Below are 25607 nucleotides of genomic sequence, written 5' to 3' on the forward strand. Positions count from 1 at the left end.
TAGCTTATTTCTGGCTCCTTCCATCTCTTCTTTGGCTTGGGTGAAGAGAGCATCTGATTGCTCTTTTTGCTTCTTCAGGAACTCAGCTACATTCTCAAGGGCTGCTGCATGCTTTCTTTCAGCCTTTACTAGAGCCACGAGGACATGAACAGCTAACGACTCCACCTGGATTGTGTGTAATCTAGCATCATCTGGGAATTTGCACCTTGTGTCCAATCCAGCATCATTAGGGAACTGGCACCTTGTGTGTAATCCAGCCTCATTTTGGAAACATGATCTCGAGGTTGACCATACTTCCCTCCTCGCAGGAACTACATCCTGACATGAAGTTACTTCTTTTTTAGATCAATACTCAGAGCAACCCAGATCCATTTAGTAGAATCCAGATAAACAGGACTCGCAGAAGTGAATTCAAAAGGAAAAATATAAAAATAGACTACAAGGTGAGAACACCCACTTCCTACATCAAGCTAAAAATGGAAGCATTAGGATGATTAAGACTCTTCTTATTACACATTGAAGAACACGAGGCTAAGAGAAACAAGAACTACAACATATACACATCGAAGAACACGAGGCTAAACGAAAGTAATTGAAAGGGTGTTACTTACCAAAGCTCGTTTTACAGGTTCGGTGCAGCTCCTCTTTAACTTGCCACACTCCTTGAAGATGTCCCCAATATCCCGTGTTTGGTCTTCATTGCTCCTCTGCATGTTCACACTCGTGGTTTTAAAATCTCAACATGGCAAGAAAAATATACTACTAGTAATACTCACGCATCTTGTGGGCAACATTAAAGCACTCGTATGCCATGTTAGAGCATCTCCAACAGAAGCGCAACGCACGACACTTTAAAAAAGCATTTACAGCGCTGAGATCGAGAAGTAGAGATAGAGAGTAGAGAGTAGAGGATAGTTCTCAGCATAGATATAGCATAGATAGATAAAAAAATAGATAGTTCAACTACTCCTCATCGTCCGACTCCTCCTCGGTGATGTCCTCCTCCGACGTCTCAATGTAGGCATGAAGATACCGATCGTCGTTGGATTCGCAGGGCGACGCTGCTCCTAGCCTCATGTTGAATTGAGCGTCTGATTTTAGCGTACGCTTGTCCTCGCGATAGGAGGCTCGCACCGCCCTCCTCTTCTCCCTCTCCGCCCTCCTTTGCGCATAGAACTCACGCTCGTTGATGATGTCCTACGGGGAGCGTTGGCGCCACAGCGCCATGGCTTCCTCGTCCATATCGGCGATGCCGAGACGGTGCTCCCGCCTCTGGTTGTTGCGACGATCCTCGTCGGTGATAAGCCACGACAGAGGTGCGAGCTCCTGCGCCCGCTCCCACGTCGGCATGATGGGGAAGTTCCATGTTCTATGAGGCCACCGGAGGCACCACGCCGCCGCGTCATACGTGCGGGCGACCTCGTTGGTGGTGTCGTAATTGCCGAGGCCGAGGCGCATCCCGCGGAACCGGATCTCGGCGGAAAAGCCACCGGAGGGGCGCGCGTGGACGCCGCGGTATCCCCAAGTTTCTCGGCGACGCGGCGGCATGGTGGCGCGGCGGCGGCGAGGCAAGAAAGAGCGGGGAGAGAGCGGTGGCAAGGCACAAAGCGGGGAGAGAGTGGTGGCAAGGCACAGAGCGGTGGGAGGGCGTTGGATTTAATAAAGCGTGCCGGATGCCGCGCGCCAAAACTAGTGCGCTCCTGGTCGATTTTTCCCGCGCGCGCATGATCCTTTCCCGACGTCCCTACTATCTCTACTCTCTTCTCTACTGTTATATTTATTTTATATTTAATATTTATCTCTACTTCTCTACTCTCTACTCTTTTTTCTTTTAAAAAACAGAGTTGGTGATGATGGTGTGCCTGCCATCCTGCAATATAGGCCGTCCGATTTATATCCGACGGATAGGAAGGAAACTATGGCAATTTTGCAGAAAGATACCCACACCCCTCTCTAGATTTGCAAATAAGGCCTTCCCTCGTTCATCCATTTCTCCCACAAGATAAACTACTCATACAAATGCATATTTATGCGTGCAACGCATGGGCATCTTGCTAGTTCCAAAAAACTTTTCATCATTTGCCACACTACTGGTTGCAGATGAATAACCTACCCAAGCATAATGCGATACATGAGCGACGCATAATTACAAGCTGATATTCTGTTGGACAATGGAGGCTATAACCAATTACTTTTACGGGAACAATAGCAACCAGGAAATTTGAAGGGTAGGTATGAACAAAATTGGAACTGCACATGTACTGCTAAGTGATTCAATACACACATTACCTATCGAGGAGGAGAACGATGGCCGCGGCGGCCTTTGCGCATCATGGTCGGCAATGGGAGTCAGTTCATTTCCATGACGGTGGTGCTTCTGTGCTTGGCGTTGGCTTCCGGGAAGCAGATCCGAGATCGTGGAAGACGGTGCCGGGGAAGAGGCTCCGTGTATGACGACAACGGTGGACCGGCTCCAGTGCGGCGCACGAGGTCGTCGATGAGGCAGATGAGTTGTGGTGAACGAGTGCGCCGATGTAGAAGGGGAGGAGCACAAAGGCTGTGGTGCCGTGGAGAAGTCTATTTTGCGGTGGGTATAGAAAATGGGGAGTATTCAGGTGTACTACTCTGGGTGCCATGGTGGGGTTGGCTAGGTAGGCTGAGCCTAAAGTTACGAAAACAACCCCCTACCAAGCGTCATCCGTAGGCCTGTTCCGAAGGCTATGATGGTAACTTTGCACTGCTCGAATCAGGGTCGCGGGAGATTTTCCCGCCGATGTCAAAATTTTGTGACACTGAACTCCCCATGTGGCGTGCTAGGTCATTGGGTTAAGAAACTAGCGAGTAGTACTAGTAACTACTAGTACTCCCTCCATTTTATTAACTTTTCATATTAGGTTTAACGAAGTCAAACCTCCTAAAGTTTGAGCAAGTTTATAGAAAAATATAAACATTTACCATAACAAATATGTATGATGTGAAAGTACATTCAATAATGAATCTAATGGTATTTATTTGTTACTGTATTGTATATGTTAATATTTTTTGTTATAAACTTTCTGAGAGTTTACAAAACTTGACTTTGACCAATGCTAGTACACGGACTTAAATAAAAACGGAGGGAGTACACATTTGTTTTCTTAGTTTGTACTGAATTAATCATTTTTGTAATTGTGAAATAAATATATTAGGCTACTGACTTCGAATGTAATGGTCTATACAATTCAATAGTTGCAATCATTGTTGAATTCCAAGATGTATATGGGGTCTATAATACTTCACAATATGCTCAAACTCACATAATCCCAGTCAAATGAGAATCTAAATGCATTTCATAGTTATTACTTTGTAGGATGCAACAAAACCAACCATAACTCTACATCATCCATTATAAAAGCAACATTTTGAACACATCCCAATGTGGGAATGAAACGTGTAGAGAGAGCTTGCGAAGATGGAGCAGATAGGGAGGGAAAGATTGTATGTATGTGGACGAGAGAGTAGGAGACAAACCTAACGAGACAGAGAGAGATAGAGAGAGAAAGAGAGAGGAACAAGTTAGGTTTGTGAGAAAGATGGAGACAAGTAATATACGTGAGATGCGTGTGCATCAGGATTCTGTACACGTGGAAGGAGAAGAGACAACAAGTTTGATGAGAGAGCTGGAAAAACATGGACGAGAGGGGAAGGATCTCGTGGGTTGAGGGATTGATCATTTTGTGCGGGGGAGAGAGGGATTGGTAATTTTGTGCGGGAGAGGGGGGGGGAGGAATCAGTCAGCCGTCGTCACATCATCCTGCTTCCAAATGGCCCTGCATTCTCTAGTGCAGTGTGGTCGCCATCTTCGATCTCCTCGATGCCCTCTTTGAAGATTGAGGTGTTGTGCATGCTGGGGTGCAGAGAAGCACAAGGGAGAGTGGTCACCATATAACCTTGGATGGGGATGAATTGTGTGCTCGGGGGAGGGGGTGTGTGTGTGCGGTGTGTGTGTGTGTGTCAGATATTGAGAGAAATCAAACCTATGGAGAGAAATGTGTGTGTATGTGACGGAAAGCTACATGCTAAATAGGGTTTTCACAAAGAGATCGTGCGTGCGAGATAGACAACGATGTGCGGGCCTTGAGGTGGGAAGGGGCCGGGTGAGGGTGTCAAAATGTGTGCGTTGATGCATGTGTTACATGCGATCGTGCGAGGGACGGAGGAATCGAGAGAGATGGTTGTTGTGTTACAGATGCTCCCCCCCTCTCTCTCTCACACACAAATAAAATAGAAGACCGTTCTCTCATGTATACACAACGTATTGACATCTGTCTATGTCTCACTCATGCACGATCATTTGCACATTCACACCTCTCTATGTCTCTATCACACGCACACCGTCTCCACATTTCCCTTCCGCCACAACACACATATGGACACATGCACACATTCTCTCTCAGTCACACACACAAAATCAGTATTAAAAAAACTAGGGCGCACCTAAAACGTCCAAATCCAAATAAACACGAACTGGAGCTAAATTCAAATATATGGAAATATTGTAGCATCAAGAACTTTTCCAGGAAAAAAAGTTGAGTAATATTCGGGGATTGTTTTCACACACACAAAAAGGTTCGGTGGATGTCCTTCGAGCGCGACACGGTGAAGCACCGTTCGATCGACCGCGCGGCCACGGTTCACGTGCTTGCACAGGATTCCATATCGTGGCTGTAGTAACTAATATAAGCACTGCCTCAGTCTAATGTTTACGTGTACTAGTAAGGTTTTCTTTTAATTCTGACCAACCCTATATAAAACTAAACTAAGCTCCCATACGCGCACTCATCAATATGCCGTCGCCGCCGTTGCGCATGCCGGCGCCCGCTTGCTCCAGCCAACAATTTCTCGCCCATCACCGCCGTGTCGCCGCCATCCCTGTGCCATGAAGCCAAAGGCTCGCCCGCTCATGCGTTTGCATCCCTCCTCGTGATGCCGCCGCGCTGCCAAGCACGCGAGCAACTGGAGGAGCCACGTCTATGCACGCAACGTACGAAGGGGAGGATAAGCGCGTGCCCCAGCACGCAGGCGAGGAGGAACTAGCATGCCGTTGTTGTCTCCGCCCGCGCGGAGGAGGCGCGCATGGTGGCTGTCGCGGCGGAAGCCGGTCACGCCAGCGCCGACCCCGCAAACCGGGTCCAGACATGGAATCTACCTTCGAGACCTTGAATGCCACGTGGATCCTGGAATCTGAAGGAAAAATTTGGGTCAGTCGACTCTTGTGAGCCGTTGGATGCAACATGGATGGCTAGAAGGGCTTCTTCAACCTCCGAAACTAACGCACTGTTCATCTTCTCAGCCCACCACACGCCTAACCGCCTGCCGCCGTCGCTCAGCCCTCCCCTGAACCGCCTGCCACCGCCATGATCCCCCCACCCATGCCATCCGTTTAACTCCGGGCACGATCCATTTTTTCCGGCGAACTGCATTCCACACCCAACACTCATAAGATAGATCATGGGCACTGTGACAGCCTGGTTTTTTCCCTCTTTTATTTGCCTGATTTTCTTTTGGATTGATTTTGAAATTTGGAGTTTTGAATCTTTTCATATGGACTTAACCACTTGGGTACCACTTGGCTTTCACCCAAGTGTCCCATTTCCCTCTCTAACCATCATTCCCACTCTGGTTCATCTCAAAATAATTATTGGAATATTTTTCTTAAATGAAAAATATTCATTTCCCTCTCTTAAACCCTAGCTAGATCAATGTGCTCCAAAGCAACCCCAATTTTTCTTGCCCACAAAATCTGAGAAAATTCACAAATATTCTTGGAACCCTAGGGCAACTTCCTGAGCAAAAATATTGCATAACTTTTTGGAATATTTTTGCTATAGAAAATATTTTCTGTTCTGGACAGAAATGGTGGTTTCTACAGCAACTACCATTTTACTTGGTCCATTGGGGCTGATTTTTCTTGTGCATCATCACCTTAGTAGATGACTGCTAACCTCCAAAGCCCAGCTCCCAACTCCCAGCCGTTTGACCTCAGTAACCTCTCAAAGTTACTGATCAGAAAATTACTAGGCTTGTGAAATCTTTTCTACTGCGTCTGGATCCAAACCATAGCGTGGTAAACTTCAAAAATACCACGAACAACATGCCAGACATGAAGTTTGGGCTTAGGTCGGCCTGAGGTCAGAGTTCACGCGGTGACCGCATGCGTCCAGGCGTGTTGGCATACAGTCGAGGCGCTCTGCGATGCGCCCGGGCCTCTGTTGATCGCGTGCTCGCTTTTCCGCCTACCTAAACTTGCCAAACCTCGCCACCATCTTCGTCCTAGCACCCTTAACTCTCCCCTGGCACTCGCCGATGCCGGAGCTCACCGCAGCGAGCACGGGCGTGGTCCGGCCAACATAACCGTGCGGTGCACACTATGCTCGTTGCCTTCCTCTCGATCCTGTGCTCGTCCCCGTTCGCCCACGGTCCCCGCGTGAGATGCGTCTCCTTCCCCCCTCTCACTGACGCCATTCGTCGCCGGGCGCCGTGTCCAGGTGTCCACCAGTGGACCCCGAACCCCCCTCGACGCTCGGCTATAAATAGAGCCCTCCCCAGCCTCCTTGAGCACCATCCTCCACTCCCACACACTCGATAACCTCGTAGAAAACCGTAGCCCGGCCGGGCGGGCCGCGGGCCGCTGTCCCCGAGCTCGAGCTCGCCGGCGATCCCCTCGGGTCGTCTCCATAGCTCCGGCCCCTCCCAGGCCTGGGCAACCCTTCCAGGGCCTCCACCACTCTGCGGTGGTGCCGTTCCGCCCGGTTGGAGCCCCTGGAGTCGCCTCAGCTCGCCGTCGTCTTCGTCTCTGGCGAGCTCTGCTTCCTGTCTCCGCTAGAGAGGACGATTTCGATGCCGTCCGACCACCCCTAGCTACTCTACGGGTACGGGCAGGTGTGCCTCTGTCTCCTCTCTCGATCCCTCCCTCTCGTTTTGGCCAAGGAGCCCTCGTCGCCGGTGTTTGCTCCGGCGAAGCCGCGCCGTCCCCTGTTTCTTTCCCTCTCTCCCCTCACCTGACTAGCGGGGCCCGCTAGTCAGCCACTCAGTATGCGCGTGAAGCGGTATGAGTGGTGGCGCCCCGAGGCTTTACACCTTCGACGTCACCCCCAGTCTGTCTTTATTTAAATTCAAATTTCATTTATATCCAGAGAGCTTCAAACAGCTATAACTCTTCAACCGTAAGTCCAAATGAATTGATTCTTTTTGCATTGTGTTCATTGTAAAGAAATCTAGCAGCTCACCAAAAATGGGATTTTTCCCTGTTCTCTAGATTTTCTGGTGATTTTTAGAAGTGTTCTTGATGTTTTCTTTTCGTGTTTATAAATGTTTTCAGAGAAGTGAAGCTTGTCTTGAGGATCACCAGGAGGCTTGTGAACCTCATCTGCACTAAGGCAAGCCACAGCAACATTTTCATGGTGCCATTGCAATATTTGTGATTTTCCTACTTGAATGAATGATTTAATCCATGCATATAGATCACTATTGTGTTGTTTATATTCTGTTAAATGCTTGTCCAAGTTAATATGCTTGTGTTACAGAAAGTTTAGAACTAACTATGTTGGTAAAGAGACTAGAATTAATTTTTGCCATGAAAGAAATGATATGGTTATGGATATAAGTAATTAATTGGAGTTATTTTTCTTGCATAAGAAAAATGATAAAATTGGTTAGAAAAGATTCTGCTTAATGTGAGGTTTAATCTTGACCAGAGAAATGGCAAGAGTTGTTGATGGTTATGCTTAGTGTGAATATAGTTGACTCAGTCTTTTCCGTTAATATGTGATGTATATGTTATTGTTGCACTTCATGGCATACTATGACACCGGTTATTTGCAATTTAAGCTGAACCTGATAATAATACAACTTGAATATATCATTGACCGGGTCATGGTGCCACTGAATCGAGTTTTTCCCAGTGCAACCACATTTGCCTTTATGGGAAGGCCTTTATTCGGTCCGTTGTCATGCCTCTGGTCGGTGCCTCCAACTAGGGAAGGTTATGGGCGTGCGGTACCCTGGCCCGGTAAGCAGACATAACCTTGTGTGCCCGTTGTTGAGATTTTGGTACCGGTCCCCGTAAGGGACGTTTATGTTTTGGCCACGACGGTGGTCGTTGTGTCTTTGGTAGACACGGGGCCACCCAGGACTAGCCCAGTTTGGAGTGGGTCGGAGTGGCTGAGAGAGTGTCATGGCAGTGGAGGGGTTTCGTCGGAATGGCGTTGGTCCACTCGAATGGGAGTATGAGGCCATGGGTTCCGTGGTGTGGGTACAATGCACTACATCTGCAGAGTGTATTAATCTATCGATAGCCGAGTCCACGGTTACAGACACACTCGAAAGTAGGTCACACCATGGGTCAACATTTAATAAAACTTGCACACTAAGTTATGAACTCTGCACTGTTGATGATGGCGATCAGGCCATCGGGTTGGATAAGACCAAATGTTGGTCATGGTTGTGATCGCCGGAAGGATCATTGTTTTAGACCAAGTATGGGTCGTGGCTGTGATCGCCAGAAAGATCACGAGATGTTCATAGTTAAGATTTTGAGGTTGGCACGGTGGTGATCCAAGAAGTGATCACCGCTGGTAAGAAGGATTTTTCTCACCAGAGTATGATCACAGCATGTTGGTTATATTGTTGCATCGTCAATAATTGGTTAATTATCATGATATTGTTTGTCATTATGTTTATGTCCGTTGTGAGCTTGCAAGTAGATTCCATGTACTGACCTGGCATGTCATGTCAGATTTCAGGAAAGCCGTGTTGTAAGGAGTGCTGTCCGGGTCTAGATCGTGTCCACATCGGTGTCCCTGTGCTATGAGTTTCGCTACGACGTTGTTCCGCTGCCGCGTAGTTGTTATGATCGAGGCCTTTATGTTCACTAAATAATGTACATATGGTTCAGCCGCACCGCGTGTGCCGCTTGGCCTCGCTACCTGTTGTAATGTAAACCTTGATCCTCTAGCATCAATAAAGCGGTTGTTTTCTGTACCAAGATGTTGTGTGTTGCCAGAAGACATGGTCTCTGGGCTGGCAATGCATGGTAAACCGGTTGCTCTGAGCCGGGGTGCCACAACGCTTGGTATCAGAGCCACGCTGACCGTAGGTCACGCTAGGCTACGACGTGTTGACTGGACAGTAGATACGAGTTTACGTTGAGTGCTGGTAGCATTGGTAGCTGGTTGTTGCATTGCATATACTTGTCTTATTTTTATGCTAACCTACTAATGGTTGTGAGTGTAGATTGCTCCGGTGCCGTATCCGTGCCAGTTGCAGCTGATGCCGTACACGTCGCCGCATTTTCTTCATAACGTGTGGCGCCGGCTGTACCCCCTCAGTGACGATCCAGTCTATCGTGTTTACCGGGAGCGTCTAGCCGACTCAGTGTATGAGTATCACGCAATGGTAACTCTGCGCACCAGTTCTGACTCCAGCACTTACACTCGTACCTCTCGGAGCGGTTACGCTTCTACTGCTTCCCAGGCTGTCCAGTTTGCTGCATTCGAGGTCCTTGTTGAGCTTCGTTACAATGAGGTCCGGATGCAGAACCACCCAGGTTTCTACCACTATCCTTCTCTACACGACAATGGTCGTGTCCGCTTCCCTATCATTGATCCGGAGTCTGATAGTGTTGCTAGCCATCTTGCTCATTACATCACCGCTAGCTATCTTATGATCCATGAGCTGGCTCGAGAGCTGACTCGTGCCCGTACTTCTTTAGCATCTGCTCTAGTCTCTACTAGAACTGCCACTACTCCATCCTCCCTGGGATTTACTCCTTATATTCCAGTCAGTTCTAGTTCCCCTGTTTCACTGGTTACTCCTCCGAGTAGCTCGGGCGCCTCGACCGTGAATCCTCTCAGTGCTCCTACCGAGTGGGTTTCACTTCTCTCTACTCATGTAGCCCCGATGCTTCACCCTACACCCGCCCCTGAGGGAGAGCCCTCGAGGCAACGTTGCCGTGTTACCTTTAACCCGGAGGTCTCAGTTAACCACGTCAGTTCAGGATCCGAGTCAGGAGAGGACCCTGCAGCACCGGCCGAGTAGTAGAGCTTCTGAGTACTCGTAGTCGTCCGAATGATGCACGAGTGTAGTCGTACGAGGCATGAGATTTCGTTTCATGTATGAGAGTAGTTGGACCTGTCATGTTATGTATCTTTCATGTATGAGTCTATGTATAATTATGTTGGAACTCTATTTTATTTGCCGTATTTTCTTCGTCATTTCGGTTTTTCTCGGGCTTTTGTTGCTGGCCTTTCCCCAATTTATTTTGAATACTTCTCATCTCGGTTGCGTTGTCTTGGGAAAAACACAATAGGATGCCGCGGGGAGGCAGTAGTAGCAACGTTCGCAAGGGCACTCCTGTTCATCGTTCCGCACGGCAGGCAGGACACTCCCCCGAGCCGTACGTTCCACCACCGCCTCCACCGCCAAATCCGCCCTCCACGGAGCAAATGCTATGTATGTTTGAGGAAATATGGAATAATGATCTGATTGAGATTTTAAAAAGTGTGCAAGCTATGGTGGGGCAGAATGGGAATCAGAATGGTCATCACTCAAAGCTATCAGATTTTCAAAGGACCAAGCCTCCCAATTTCAGTCAGGCTATTGACCCCTTGGAAGCAGACGATTGGTTGCGAACCATTGAGAGGAAACTTGAGATTGCTCAGACTGAAGAAGGTGATAAAGTTCCATTTTCAACTCATTATCTTGAAGGCGCTGCAGCCATATGGTGGGAAAATATAAAAGCCATGTGGCCTGCTGATGAAGAAATCACCTGGTCAAAATTCACAGATTAGTTCCGAAAATATCATATCCCTACTGGAATTATGAAGACTAAGCAACAAGAATTTCTCATGCTCCTCCAAGGAAATCAGTCTGTGGGTGAATATTTGCAAAAATTCAATCATTTGTCACGTTACTCCCTTCATGACGTGGCCACTAAAGAAAGAAAGATTGACAGATTTCTTGGTGGATTAAACCCGCAACTCCGGTGTACTCTCAGCATGTTTGATTTCCCAGATTTTCAAACTCTGGTGAACAAAGATTTCATTGCAGAAAGGGAGCACAAGCTCATATCAGAAAACAGGCCTGTCAATAACGATCACAAGCGCAAGTTTGAGACAAAGAAGGATGGGCAACCCGTGCAAAAGGCTTGTACCTGGCAGCAGACTCAGGTGGAATACAAGCCCAATTGGCAACCGAGTGTTAACAGGAACACCACCCAAGTCAAGAATGTCATGACCAACCCAGTGCATAAGGAGCGCCCGCACATCAATGCTTGCTTCAGTTGTGGGTAAACCAGACATTATGCCAGACAGTGTCCCAATAACAGCAAGGCAAATGCTCTATTTAGGCCACAAGTCAACTTTATGGAATCATGCCTAGACCAGCAACACATCACTGGGCATGTTCATCACCTCTCCACAGATGAAGCGCAAGAAAACCCCGAAGTCGTCATTGGTATGTTTCATGTTAACAACATATCTGCAGTAATTTTATTTGACTCTAGGGCTTCTCACTCATTTATCTCTCGGAGTTTTGTTGCCCAAAACAAATTTCCTTGTTCGCTTCTGGGCAAGAATATGATGGTACAAACCCCGGGATCCTTAATCAAGAGCAATCTGGTTTGCCGTAATCTGGAAATCAATATCAATGGAGTCTGCTTTTCAACTTCTTTGATAATTATTGAGTCTGCTAAACTGGATGTTATCTTGGGTATGAATTGGCTGACACAATACCAAGTATGCATAAATTGCGCGACCCGAGAAGTCACTTTGACCAGTCAGGAGGGGCAGACTACCCAATTCTATGCTCGCAGAAGCATACCCAAGAAAGAAATGGCCTTCACCGCTGTGGCTGAATTGGAATTAATTCCTATGGTCAGTGAGTTTCCTGATGTATTTCCAGAAGAGCTGCCAGGCATGCCACCAGATCGAGAGCTTGAGTTCGCCATAGATCTTGTACTCGGAACCGCACCATTATACAAGAAGTATTACCGGATGCCCTCATCAGAATTAGTGGAGCTAAAGAAACAGCTTGATGAAATGCTCCAGAAAGGATATATCCGTCCCAGCTCTTCACCATGGGGATCACCTGCTATCTTCGTGGACAAAAAGGATGACAGCCTCCGCATGTGTGTGGATTACCATCACCTGAATGATGTCAGCATCAAAAACAAATATCCGCTGCCAAGGATCGATGATTTGTTTGATCAGCTCAGTGGGGCCAAGGTATTCTCCAAGGTTGATTTACGGACAGGATATCATCAGCTTAATATTAAAAAGGAAGATATTCCTAAGACTGCCTTTACCACTCGATACGGTCTTTATGAATATACAGTTATGTCCTTTGGTCTCACCAACACCCCTGCTTTCTTCATGCATATGATGAACAAAGTATTCATGGACTTCCTCGATAAGTTCATGGCAGTCTTCATCGATGACATATTTACTCAAGGAGTGAGGAAGATCACAAAGATCACCTCCGAGCAGTGTTACAATGACTCCGCGACCATCAGCTATACGCCAAATTCAGTAAATGTGAATTTTGGCTCAAGCAGGTTGGATTTCTTGGACATGTGCTATCCTCCGAAGGTATAGCCATGGACCCAAACAAAGTAAAGGATGTGCTTGATTGGTTGCCACCTACAACTGTATTACAGATTCGAAGTTTTCTTGTATTAGCCGGGTACTACCATCATTTCATTGAAGGGTTTTCCAAGATTGCTAAACCCATGACGGAGCTGCTAAGAAAGGATAAGAAGTTTGAATGGACTGAGGACTGTGAGAAAAGTTTCAATGAGCTAAAGGTACGGCTGACAACTGCACTGGTGTTAACTCTTCCAGATATGTACCGCAGTTTTGATGTGTACTGCGACGCCTCCAGACAAGGACTTGGATGTGCACTTATGCAAGACGACAAGGTAGTAGCCTATGCATCGTGACAGCTACGACCCCACGAGGGAAATTATCCCACTCATGATCTAGAATTGGCCGCGGTGGTTCATGCCCTAAAAATTTGGAGACACTATCTCATCGGGAAGAGGTGCCAAATTTTTACCGATCACAAAAGTCTTAAGTATATATTTACTCAGCCAGATTTAAATCTCCGTCAACAAAGGTGGCTTTAGTTAGTCAAGGATTATGATCTTGGAATAAATTACCACCCGGGTAAGGCCAACATGGTCGCCGATGCACTTAGTCGAAAGCCTGTCATTCTGGATATCATATTGGAATCCTTGCCTCCTGAACTTCAAGAGGAGATTGCTCAGCTCAACCTGGTCATAGTTGATGCTGGCCTTGCTAATATTTTGGAAGTCGCCCCCACCCTTGAGGAAGAGATCCACAAGGCACAGCCAGATGACACCATTCTGCAGAAACGTGCCAAGAATAAGGTAGCAGGATAGACCTCAGATTTCTCAAGGGATCAATTTGGTACTCTCCGATTCCGTGGTAGAATTTGTGTACCAAATCAGGTGGATCTAAAGCAGAAAATCCTGTCGGAAGCACATGAATCTTCGTATTATATTCACCCTGGAGGTACGAAAATGTATGAAGATCTGCGACAAGTGTTCTGGTGGGATGGGATGAAGAAAGACATCGCTTATTTTGTAGCCTGTTGCGACATATGCAACAAGGTGAAGGCAAACCATCAGAAGCCAGCCGGACTACTCCAACCCCTGCCAGTCTCACAATGGAAATGGGATGATGTCTGCATGGATTTCATCACAGGACTGCCCAAGACTTTGCGAGGCAATGATGCAATCTTGGTCATAGTGGACACCTAACCAAGGTTGCTCACTTTATCCCAATCAGAACCACATATCGAGTAGATCAACTTGCACAGCTGTATGTATCCAGGATAGTCAGTCTGCATGGGGTACCCCGAACCATCACTTCTGATCGAGGTTCACTTTTTACCTCCGCTTTTTGGTCATGTCTCCATCAAGCCTTGGGGACAACACTGAAATACAGTACCGCTTATCATCCTCAGACCGATGGACAGACAGAGCGGGTAAACCAAATACTCGAAGATATGCTGTGATCCTATGCTTTGGCCCAAGGATCTAAATGGGAAGACTGTCTGCCGTATGCCGAGTTCTCTTATAACAACAGCTTCCAGACCAGCCTAAAAATGTCACCATATGAGGCTTTGTATGGCCGTAAATGCCGCACTCCTTTAAATTGGTCTAAAACTGGAGATAGCTGCATTTTTGGGACGGATCTCATGATGGAAGCTGAGAAAAAAGTTAGGGAAATCAGAGACAAATTGCAATTGGCCAAATCTTGACAGAAGAGTTACTATGATGCAAAGCACCGACAGATCAGTTTTGAACCCGGAGAACAGGTATACCTCCGAGTCACTCCAATGAAAGGAGTCAAGAGATTTCAGACTCGTGGAAAGTTGGCACCCAGATTTATTGGTCCATTTCCAGTTATGTCATGAGTGGGTATTGTTGCATATCAGTTGGAACTACCCCCTGAATTATCAGACGTGCACAACGTGTTTCACGTTTCACAGTTGAGGCGATGCATATCGCCCCCTGAGAAAAAGACTGCTATGACTGAGATAGAATTGGCAAAGGACTTAACATATGAAGAGAGACCGATTAAAATTTTGGATCAGATGGAAAGGGTCACTCGTAGCAAAGTAAGAAAGTTCTACAAGGTTCAGTGGGAGCATCACATAGAGTCAGAATCCACGTGGGAACGGGAAGAATTTCTAAAGTCACATTATCCAGAATGGTTTTACCAAGCAACCGAATCTCGAGGACGAGATTCATTCTAAGTGGGGGAGGTTTGTGACAGCCTGGTTTTTGCCCTCTTTTATTTGCCTGATTTTCTTTTGGATTGATTTTGAAATTTGGAGTTTTGAATCTTTTCATATGGACTTAACCACTTGGGTACCCCTTGGCTTTCACCCAAGTGTCCCATTTCCCTCTCTAACCATCATTCCCACTCTGGTTCATCTCAAAATAATTATTGGAATATTTTTCTTAAATGAAAAATATTCATTTCCCTCTCTTAAACCCTAGCTAGATCAATGTGCTCCAAAGCAACCCCAATTTTTATTGCCCACAAAAATCTGATAAAATTCACAAATATTCTTGGAACCCTAGGGCACCTTCCTGAGCAAAAATATTGCATAACTTTTTGGAATATTTTTTCTACAGAAAATATTTTCTATTCTGGACAGAAATGGTGGTTTCTACAGCAACTACCATTTTACTTGCTCCATTGGGGCTGATTTTTCTTGTGCATCATCACCTTAGTAGATGATTGCTAACCTCCAAAGCCCAGCTCCCAACTCTCAGCCGTTTGACCTCACTAACCTCTCAAAGTTACTGATCAGAAACTTACTAGGCTTTTGAAATCTTTTCTACTGCATCCGGATCCAAACCATAGCGTGGTAAACTTGAAAACTACCACGAACAACATGCCAGACATGAAGTTTGGGCTTAGGTCGGCCTGAGGTCAGAGTTCATGCCGTGACCGCGTTCGTCCAAGCATGCTGGCAAACGGCCGACGCGCTCTGCGACACGCCCGAGCCTCTGTTGATCGCGTGCTCGCTTCCCCGCCTGGCTAAACTTGCCAAACCTCGCCACCATCTTCGTCCTAGCTCCCTTAACTCTCCCCTGGCACCCGCCGACGCCGGAGCTCGCCGCAGCGAGCACGGGCACGGTCCGGCCAACATAACAGTGCGGTGCGCACTGTGCTCGTCGCCTTCCTCTCCATCTTGTGCTCATCCCCGTTCGCCCATAGTCCCCGCGTGATCTGCGTCTCCTTCTCCCCTCTCGTTGACGCCATTCGTCGCCGGGCGCTGTGTCCAGGTGTCCACCGGCGGAGGCCGAACCCCCCTCGATGCTCGGCTATAAATAGAGCCCTCCCCAACCTCCTCGAGCACCATCCTCCACTCCCACACACTCCACAACCTCGTAGAAAACCGTAGCCCGGCCAGGCAGGCCACGGGCCGCCGTCCCCGAGCTCGAGCTCACCGGCGATCCCCTCGAGTCGTCTCCGTAGCTCCGGCCCCTCCCAGGCCTGGGCAACCCTTCCAGGGCCTCTGCCACTCTGCGGTGGTGCCGTTCCGCCCGGTTGGAGCCCCTGGAGTCGCCTCGGCTCACCGCCGTCTTCGTATCCAGCGAGCTCTGCTTCCTGTCTCCGCTAGAGAGGACGATTCCGACACCGTCCGACCACCCCTAGCTACTCTACAGGTACGGGCAGGTGCGCCTCCATCTCCTCTCTCGATCCCTCCCTCTCATTTTGGCCAAGGAGCCCTCATCGCCGGAGTTTGCTCCAGCGAAGCCGCGCCATCCCCTGTTTCTTTCCCTCTCTCCCCTCACCTGACTAGCGAGGCCCGCTAGTCAGCCACACAGTACGCGCGTGAAGCGGTACGAGTGGTGGCGCCCCGAGGCTTTACGCCTTCGACGTCACCCCCAGTCTGTCTTTATTTAAATTCAAGTTTCATTTATATCCAGAGAGCTTCAAACAGCTATAACTCTTCAACCATAAGTCCAAATGAATTGATTCTTTTTGCATTGTGTTCTTTGTAAAGAAATCTAGCAGCTCACCAAAAAGGGATTTTCCCCTACTGTCTAGACTTTTTGGTGATTTTCAGAAGGGTTCTTGATGTTTTCTTTTTGTGTTTATAAAGGTTTTCACAGAAGTGAAGCTTGTCTTGAGGATCACCAGGACGCTTGCGAGCCTCATATGCACTAAGGCAAGCCACAACAACATTTTCATGGTGCCATTGCAATATTTGTGATTTTCCTACTTGAATGAATGATTTAATCCATGCATATAGATCACTATTATGCTGTTTATATTCTGTTAAATGCTTGTCCAAGTTAATATGCTTGTGTTATAGAAAGTTTAAAACTAACTAAGTTGGTAAAGAGACTAGAATTAATTTTTGCTATGAAAGAAATTATATGGTTATGGATATAAGTAATTAATTGGATTTATTTTTCTTGCATAAGAAAAATGATAAAATTGGTTAGAAAAGATTCTGCTTAATGTGAGGTTTAATCTTGACCAGAGAAGTGGCAAGAGTTGTTGATGGTTATGCTTAGTGTGAATATAGTTGACTCGGTCTTTTCCGTTAATATGTGATGTATATGTTATTGTTGCACTTCATGGAATACAATGACACTGGTTATTTGCAATTTAAGTTGAACCTGATAATAATACAAGTTGAATATATCGTTGACCGAGTCATGGTGCCACTGGATCGAGTTTTTCCCAGTGCAACCACATTTGCCTTTATGGGAAGGCCTTTATTCGGTCCGTTGTCATGCCTCTGGTCGGTGCCTCCAACTAGGGATGGTTATGGGCGTGCGGTACCCTGGCCCGGTAAGCAGACATAACCTTGTGTGCCCGTTGTTGAGATTTTGGTACCGGTCCCCGTAAGCGACGTTTATGTTTTGGCCACGACGGTGGTCGTTGTGTCTTTGGTAGACACGGGGCCACCCAGGACTAGCCCAGTTGGGAGTGGTTCGGAGTGGCCGAGATAGTGTCATGGCAATGGAGGGGTTTCGTCGGAATGCTGTTGGTCCACCCGAATGGGAGTACGAGGCCATGGGTTCCGTGGTGTGGGTACAGTGCGCTAGCTCTGCAGAGTGTATTAATCTATCGATAGCCAAGTCCATGGTTACGAACATGCTCGAAAGTAGGTCACACCATGGGTCAACATTTAATAAAACTTGCACACTAAGTTATGAACTCTGCACTATTGATGATGGCGAGAAGGCCATCAGGTTGGATAAGACCAAATGTTGGTCGTGGTTGTGATCGCCAGAAGGATCATTGTTTTAGACCAAGTATGGGTCGTGGTTGTGATCGCCGGAAAGATCACGAGATGTTCATAGTTAAGATTTTGAGGTTGGCACGGTGGTAATCCAAGAAGTGATCACCGTTGGTAAGAAGGATTTTTCTCACCAGAGTATGATCACAGCATGTTGGTTATATTGTTGCATCGTCAATAATTGGTTAATTATCATGATATTGTTTGTCAATATGTTTATGTCCATTGTGAGCTTGCAAGTAGATTCCATGTACTGACCTGGCATGTCATGTCAGATTTCAGGAAAGCCGTGTTGTAAGGAGTGCTGTCCGGGTCTAGATCGTGTCCACATCGGTGTCCCTGTGCTATGAGTTTCGCTACGACGTTGTTCCGCTGCCGCGTACTTGTTATGATCGAGGCCTTTATGTTCACTAAATAATGTACATATGGTTCAGCCACACCGCGTGTGCCGCTTGGCCTCGCTACCTGTTGTAATGTAAACCTTGATCCTCTAGCATCAATAAAGCGGTTGTTTTCTGTAGCAAGATGTTGTGTGTTGCCAGAAGACATGGTCTCTAGGCTGGCAATGCATGGTAAACCGGTTGCTCTGAGCTGGGGTGCCACAGGCACCCTATCACCCTAGTATAGATACTGGGGTAGCTTCTTTGCCGTCTTCTTCCTTCGCTTTGTCGAACTTCTTTCACAAATTGACTGACCCAAATTATACTACTAGTACGAACGTATTAAGTATAGTAGGAACACGAAGATACAAGCAGTAGTACCAACTGCAAGAAGAACAGTAGTAAGACATACTAGTACTAGTACTACTGTACATATTAAAGAGTTCAAATAATGAGAAAGAACATAAAGTTCAAATAACGAGAAAGAACATAAACATAGTTCTGCTGGGGGCTCAGCACAACACACCCCTGAAAAAAACTAAGCAACTAGTCCGCTTGACACTGCAATAGAACCAGCATGACCGACGACACTGCCACCTTACTCGGAGTCAGAGTTCGAGTCCATGTCCTCGACTTCGTCCTCGTCCCTCTTCCTCTTCCTCTTTGCCGATGCTTCTTTGCTTGAACCAGACACTAGGCTCTGCTTCTTCATCCAACCCTTGTAGATATTTAAACAAAGGTAGGCATCCATTGCTGCGTACATGATGTGATCTTCATCTATGTCTTCGAATCCCATGCATGATGAAACTCGTGATGAGGTTTCTTCAGTTTAGCATATGAAGGATCAATCATGGCTGCTGCCAGGGTCAGCATTGAAGGCTAGGAGGAGGACACAAGGCTTGCCTTATGGAGATCGAAGGGCTGGCCTACAACAAGGCCTATCTGACTCAGGACATCCCTGTTTTTCCTAAAGTCTACAGTAACGAATTTCACTCTTTCGTCCTTGAGGAAGTTCTGAAAATCCTGGCACTCAATGTCGGCATGGCATATGTGGTAGACCAAGCACACGTTATGTACGCAAACTTGGATCATGGCGGGCTTCTTCTTCTCTGCCTCCTTTAGAATCTTCTCTCTTTCTAGGACTGTCGTGTACTCAACATCTAGCCCAGCGACCCACTCATCCTTTGAACTGTTGAGCATGCGTAGGAAGCGAGCAACGCATGCTTTCACTGTCGTGGATCCACGTGTGTAGATGATGATGAACTCATCACCGGTGATGGCTCTAACCTGGTACTCAGCGGCGGCCATGGAGATTTGGGAGGCCATGGATTTTGGAGGAGGGTTCAGAGAAGTTGAACTGGTGTAATGTGAAAGGATGGGACGACTGTGAGCGAACTATTGTAAGGTAGTAGTAGAAGACGGGGACAAGTAGGGCATGCGAACGGCGCGGGGTTGTTGGCTTTCTCGGTAGATAAACGGCTGCAAGCCCCCAAAGAGTTCTCTAGTACTATGCCGGACCCACTAGATGTCATGTCTACTAGACCCATATCGTAGGCCTGCTGATATAGCTTCTGCCTATTCACACGCCATGCCGGCGCGTGGATTTAACTTCACTTAATTCCGTCAACCGTCGCGCCTCCCACGACCTTCGCCTCCCTTGCGCGGTCACGCCCTTTGAGACTTCGACCGACTATAAATGAGCAATTTTTTGCCTAGTCCGCATGCATCATACTCCCTCTAGTCCTTTTTACTCCGGTCAACCGTCTGCAAAGTGTTTGACCAAATTTATACTAAAAATATCAATATCTACAATACTGATTATAATGAGTATAAGGACTACATTTCATAATGAGTATAAAAATATTGATTTGACATTGTGAATGTTAATACATTTTTCTATAAGTTTGGTCAAAGTAGAGGTACATTGATTTCAGACAAAACTTAAATGCACAATGTAGACTAGTTCCTCCGTCTAGGTGCATGCCATGCCCTATCTAGTCATCACAACAAGGTTAGCTATTAGAGTACTACTACCTCCCTTCTACTTTAAAGGGCTCGATTCAAAACTTTCACCTAATCTTACCAAGATAGAGGCGGTGGAATAGTTTTTGTAGTATGCAAAAGTACTCAATTAATGCCGTCATTTGTCACAAAAAATGTGTTTACCAATGCATTATCACATTGCATGCATGCATGAACACTAGTTACTCTAACCCCCCTCTCTTCTTTAATTCTTTACCACATCAGCATGTTTGCTATTCCCATGTGCATGATACCAGCTAAGATACCACCATTATGGCCAGCCTTAATCATCGCATGCACTAATTTAGTGCACCTTCAAATATGAACATGTGTGGGGCGTGTATGTTTTTAATGACTTGGGATTATACCTAGCCCGACATGCAAGATGACTTATTATGCACCATTCCCCATACCTGCAGGAAGCCTGTTCATCTCCAAATCTTTTCCTCTCCATGTGTGAAAACAATATGCCTGCTTGACTCTCCTTCTCTCTCCGGCGGTCCCACCACTCCACCCCGTGTGGAAAAAATCTGCATGCATGACTCTCCTCCCCCCGCGCTCGTCCAATCCATTGTGACCAACAATATTTCCACCCCTCCCCTCCCCCGTAATTTACTCCAACAAATATGCCCACGTAGCTGTTATGTTAATCACGCAACATATCTTACGGGACGCTGCTTCAGTTACTTAACTACAGGTGCATTGGGTCACTGACATATGGGCCCAACAGGGGACTGGCCCACATGTCAGTGATGCAATTGGACCTGCAGTTAATTTAGTGCATCTCAGTCCGTATCTTACGTAGGTGTGCCATTGCTCGCTATAAATACTGCGCCTCCCACGGCATTCGGAAGAACGCTCATGTTCATTGCTATCTCCTCCCCTCCCTCTCACGTCGACCACCATGGCATCGCCCCTCCCAAGCCCTAGGCTCCCCTCGCTGCACCGCGCGGACGGTCATGCGTCGCCATTTCGTTCCTCGATGCCACTAGTCAAGGAGGACGCGTCGGTGTTCCGCTCCTCGCCGCGATGCGACGAGGTGGACGCGCCAGCATTCCCAATCTCGCCAGCACGCACGTCGGAGGATGCATCGGCTCCCCGCTATGAGGAGAATGCCGAGCCCCCCCAGCCTTGATGAGCTTTGGAAAGAAATGGATGTCGCCTTGTGGGAGCCTTTTTCCTCCGGTAGAGCACGCCGAAATAGAGGCAGAGAAGAAGGCCGAGGAAGAGAAGCGCGCCGCGGGACAAGCTGCCTGGCAGGCCTATGTCGCGTCCGAGAGAGTCAGGCAATTGGCTCTTTGGCAGAAGGCTCGTGCGAGGGCCGTGAGGGTGGTGGAGGACGCCCGTTCCAAAGCCCTGAGTGCAGTCGGGCCCAAGTGCCTCATCTACGCTTGGCGGTACGTGGACCGGGTGCACGCTTCCAGCGAGGAGGAGTACCTGTTGGCGCCGGATCAACACACCGGTGAGATCGCACTCGCCCGCCGGCAAGTCACCAATCAGCACCTCACGAGTTGCGAGGCTGAGGAAGAGGCGTTGTGTCAGCGCGCTGGGAAACGGCCGTGCACCAGGGCACTCGTGGCAAGCGCTCCTGCGAGCGCCGTGGATTTTAGTAGGAGTATAATTTAGTTTCGTCAGGCGATCTCATTAGTTTTGGGACGCAAATGATAAATCCCGAACGTTCAGGAATTATTAGTGTCCTTAATTAAGTATGTAAAAGGGGAAGTTTGGAAACCTTGTGTATCCGTACGTATTTTGTAAGTATGTGCATATAGCACAAACTTTACTACTCCTATATACTATCGCACTACACGTCTCTCTCTATATATGCTTGCAGACTGTGCTACTCCCTCCGTCCAGGTGAATAAGTCATCTTTGGTTGTGCACCGTGACCAAGAAGGAGGGAAGACTTATACACCTAGGTGGAGGGAGTACTACTATTACTTATGTACATGCAAATGCACGTTTTAACATTACAATGCGGTTTTTGTAAAAGTAGAAAAACAACACTAGTCAAGCTTGTGAAACGATTCAATGCAAAACAAATGCAAAAATGCTCGTTTGATTGTTTACTTTTAGCTTCCTTCTCTGTGGTTATTTCTCTGTCGTACTTTGTACGGAGTATCTCACTGGTCGGAAAGGCATGCAAGTTCCGAAACCGCTTCCTACACCCTGTATCGAATTTTTTGCCTAACAAGTTGTGCCGTGCAATTGGAATTCCAACTTGAGTACTACTGTCGGTGTCAAAACCGGCGAATCTCGTGTAGGGGGTCCCGAACTGTGCGTCTAAGGCGGATGGTAACATGAGGCAGGGGACACGATGTTTACCCAGGTTCGGGCACTCTTGATGGAGGTAATACCCTACGTCCTGCCTGATTGTTCTTGATGATATGAGTATTACAAGAGTTGATCTACCACGAGATCGTAGAGGCTAAACCCTAGAAGCTAGCCTATGGTATGATTGTATGTATATCTATCGACTAGCCTGGCCCTGATTTATATAATGCACCAGAGGCCTAGGATAACAAGAGTCCTAGCCGAATACGCTGGTGGGGGAGGAGTCCTTGTCTTGACCAACAAGTATTGTGGAATCTTCCTTGTATGCGACAGCTGTCCGAACTGGCCCATGAGTATACGGCCATGGGGGTCCTCGGCCCAATCTAACTGACCGGGGGACAACATGGTGAGTACCCCCTAGTCCAGGACACCGTCAGTAGCCCCCTAAATCGGTCGTCAAGTTGGGGACGCTCCTCGGTTCTTCCGAACTGTTCTTTGTCTTCGGTCGTTGGTCTTGAAAACTGGTTCAACAAATCTTCCCATCTTCTATCTTCAGGATTGCCGAGCTAAATCTGAAGATCTCACACGTTGGGTATCCGAGGAGCCCTTTAAGTCTTCGACCTTTATCAATGCCTTGTTATTTTTATGCCACACCTCGGGTTTGAAGTTGTTCCCAGGCAGCAGCGTCCTCTTGCGTCCGAGCTCCAACGCCGGACTGCATTCGAGGTATCTTTTGTAGCTGAGCACAAACTCCGAACCACTTTCCGAGCTCCAATGCCAGAATGTATCTGAGTTCCAACACCGGACTATGTCCAAACTCCAATGCCGGACTGTATCCGGGCTCCAACGCCAGACTATATCCGAGGTGTCATGTCACCTTGGTTCAAAAAATTCGAAGGAGTTTAGCCGAGCTTAATGCCGAAAATGCCCTCTATGGAGCCAGCCACTCGCGCCTGAGCTTTATGCCGGACTGTTTCCGAGGTGGTGCACCACCCTGACTGTGGGTCGATTTTTTGTCAATATTTTCCAGTAGCCCTCAAGGTGTGTATCGGTCTAAAACCCGAGATGCACCTGAAGGATGACGTAAGACTGCTGATCCCAGTAGCCGCTGAGACTCAGATTGATTTGCAAAATCGGCCTGAGGTTCAAGTCCTAGCTCGGCAGAATACTTCGGGACACAAAAAGCAGCAAGCTCAGTCCTCGAGACTCGGGTTGGGTGCGGCTGACCAACCTGAGGATCAAAATCTCCTCGGAAACTGTATTGCACTTAAAATTTTCTGCATTGGACATGCAATGCAGTATCCCCCAAGACACTGGTCGGGTGGCAACACCAGATCAGGGGATCGATGTGCCCCTTTAATATTTGTAAATAATAAGCCCGAAGCCCGGTAGCCCTCGAGCCTTAATGCGGGCATGGGTGGCCGAATTAAGGATCAATATCCATAGTGAAATCACAAATTATGTGTAATGACTCTATGTATCCAAGTACTTTACGTCATTAATGCTCGGATCCACATTGTACAAAACTTTGTTGACCGCCCATCGGCTTCCACCTCCTCGGCCAGTAGCCGAGGAGTGTTTGTCTTACTTTATAAAGCCTTTATGAGGGCAAAGATTTACGACAAACAAGGAAATCTGGCCATACGGGTTTTATAAACAAAGGTACACAGAGAGATATGTTATATTACTGTTTAACATAAGAAATGTCTTCCAAAGAAAATAGTCCCGCTATCGGTTCCTTTCTTTGGGTTGCTATGCTAAGCATGATCATGAAACCTCAGCTCTAATGTAAGAGCAAAATATTGAGGATTTAGTTTGGGAGGCCAGTTACTAGCCCCCGGTAGTGTTCGGCGACAGTCGAGGTCAAGCCGTAAACACTTCGGCCAATGTTATGAATGGCCCGTCATTTAACAAAGTCATCAGATCGCTGACCAGTTTACGCTTATTGTGACAGTCAGTTTTCGGCTTTCTCCACTGAGGTGCTTAACCATGTGAGCTGGAAGCACAATCGCAGTGGTTCTGCCTTTGCACACCTAGCCGAACAAAGCGGAATGTAGGAGGCAAGCGCAGGAGCCGGCAACCCAACTATTGATTGAAGACACAATTCGAAACCGATGCATATATAGTAATATCTGAGAATGTTTTTGCCGAATCTCTAAAGGTGTCCGGCGTTGCACTGCGAGACTTGTGCTGAAAACACACAAATAGTTTGAAAGTGCCATAAGCTTGGAAAACCAAAAAAATGTCAGTAAAAACTTGACGTCCAAACAAGATCAAGTGTTCGGTGCCAATCCGAAAATTGGAAAAAAATTGTGCTTATGTCATGCTTTAACATGACACATCCGATGTCAAGACTTCACACGGGTCAGCCTACGGCTTCAAGCTCCTTATCCCAAAGGCGGAGTACTTCTCTGAGGTCAGTTTAGCACACTAAACTCAAGCAGATTTTTAGAGAGAATACAGGCTATTCGGCTATTAACCATAAACTCGAGTCGAAAAAGGAGCAGTACAAAAAGACTTTGCAATGACCAAGAAGAAAACACATTTACTATAAAACAACTAAATTTTAAGAGCCCCCAAGTGACTTGGGTAAAAGAATTTTATGTATAATGATTGTATGTACCGAAGTACTTATATGATATCTGTGTTCACCCAAAATTTAAACGCGTCTTAACCGACCGTCGGCTTCTCCCTGTTCGGCCAAGGGCCGAAAAGTGTCATGTACTCCACCTGTCGAGAGTATTGACGGTGTTTCCGATGACCAGACAATCAGGCCATAAGGCTGTAACAGACAAAGCGCGCTCAGGGAACTTATGCTATATTACTAACGAAGTGTAAGAAGCATCTTCGAAGAAAACAGTACCCCCACCAATACCTTTATTCAGTGCTCATTATTACTATGTGACTTGTGAAATAGATTTTTTGTACTCATGAGTTCCGTTGTTTGCCGACCATGATTGAAAACAATAAGAGCGCTAGCTTTTGGCTTCACCCAGTCTGAGGCCAGAGCTCGGATGACCCGGTCGTGACAATCGCAGAGGTACTCCCTTTACTCCCTAGCTGAACAATCGAGAACGTAGGGGTAAGCACAGGAGC

At 47.2% G+C, this 25607-nt stretch overlaps 1 protein-coding gene across 1 annotated transcript; it reads right to left on the minus strand.

Annotated features, from left to right (window-relative positions):
* Positions 1-1197: 1197 nt before the first annotated feature.
* Positions 1198-1548, minus strand: LOC147964137 (pathogenesis-related genes transcriptional activator PTI6-like). The gene has a single exon (XM_087529847.1). The coding sequence runs from the start codon at positions 1546-1548 to the stop codon at positions 1198-1200; it is 351 nt and encodes a 116-aa protein (XP_087385973.1).
* Between the last annotated feature and the right edge of the window lie 24059 nt (positions 1549-25607).

This window comes from Triticum urartu, chromosome 6A, assembly GCF_056163025.1.
Source record: "Triticum urartu cultivar PI428250 chromosome 6A, HENAU_Tu73, whole genome shotgun sequence".
Taxonomy (NCBI): domain Eukaryota; kingdom Viridiplantae; phylum Streptophyta; class Magnoliopsida; order Poales; family Poaceae; genus Triticum; species Triticum urartu.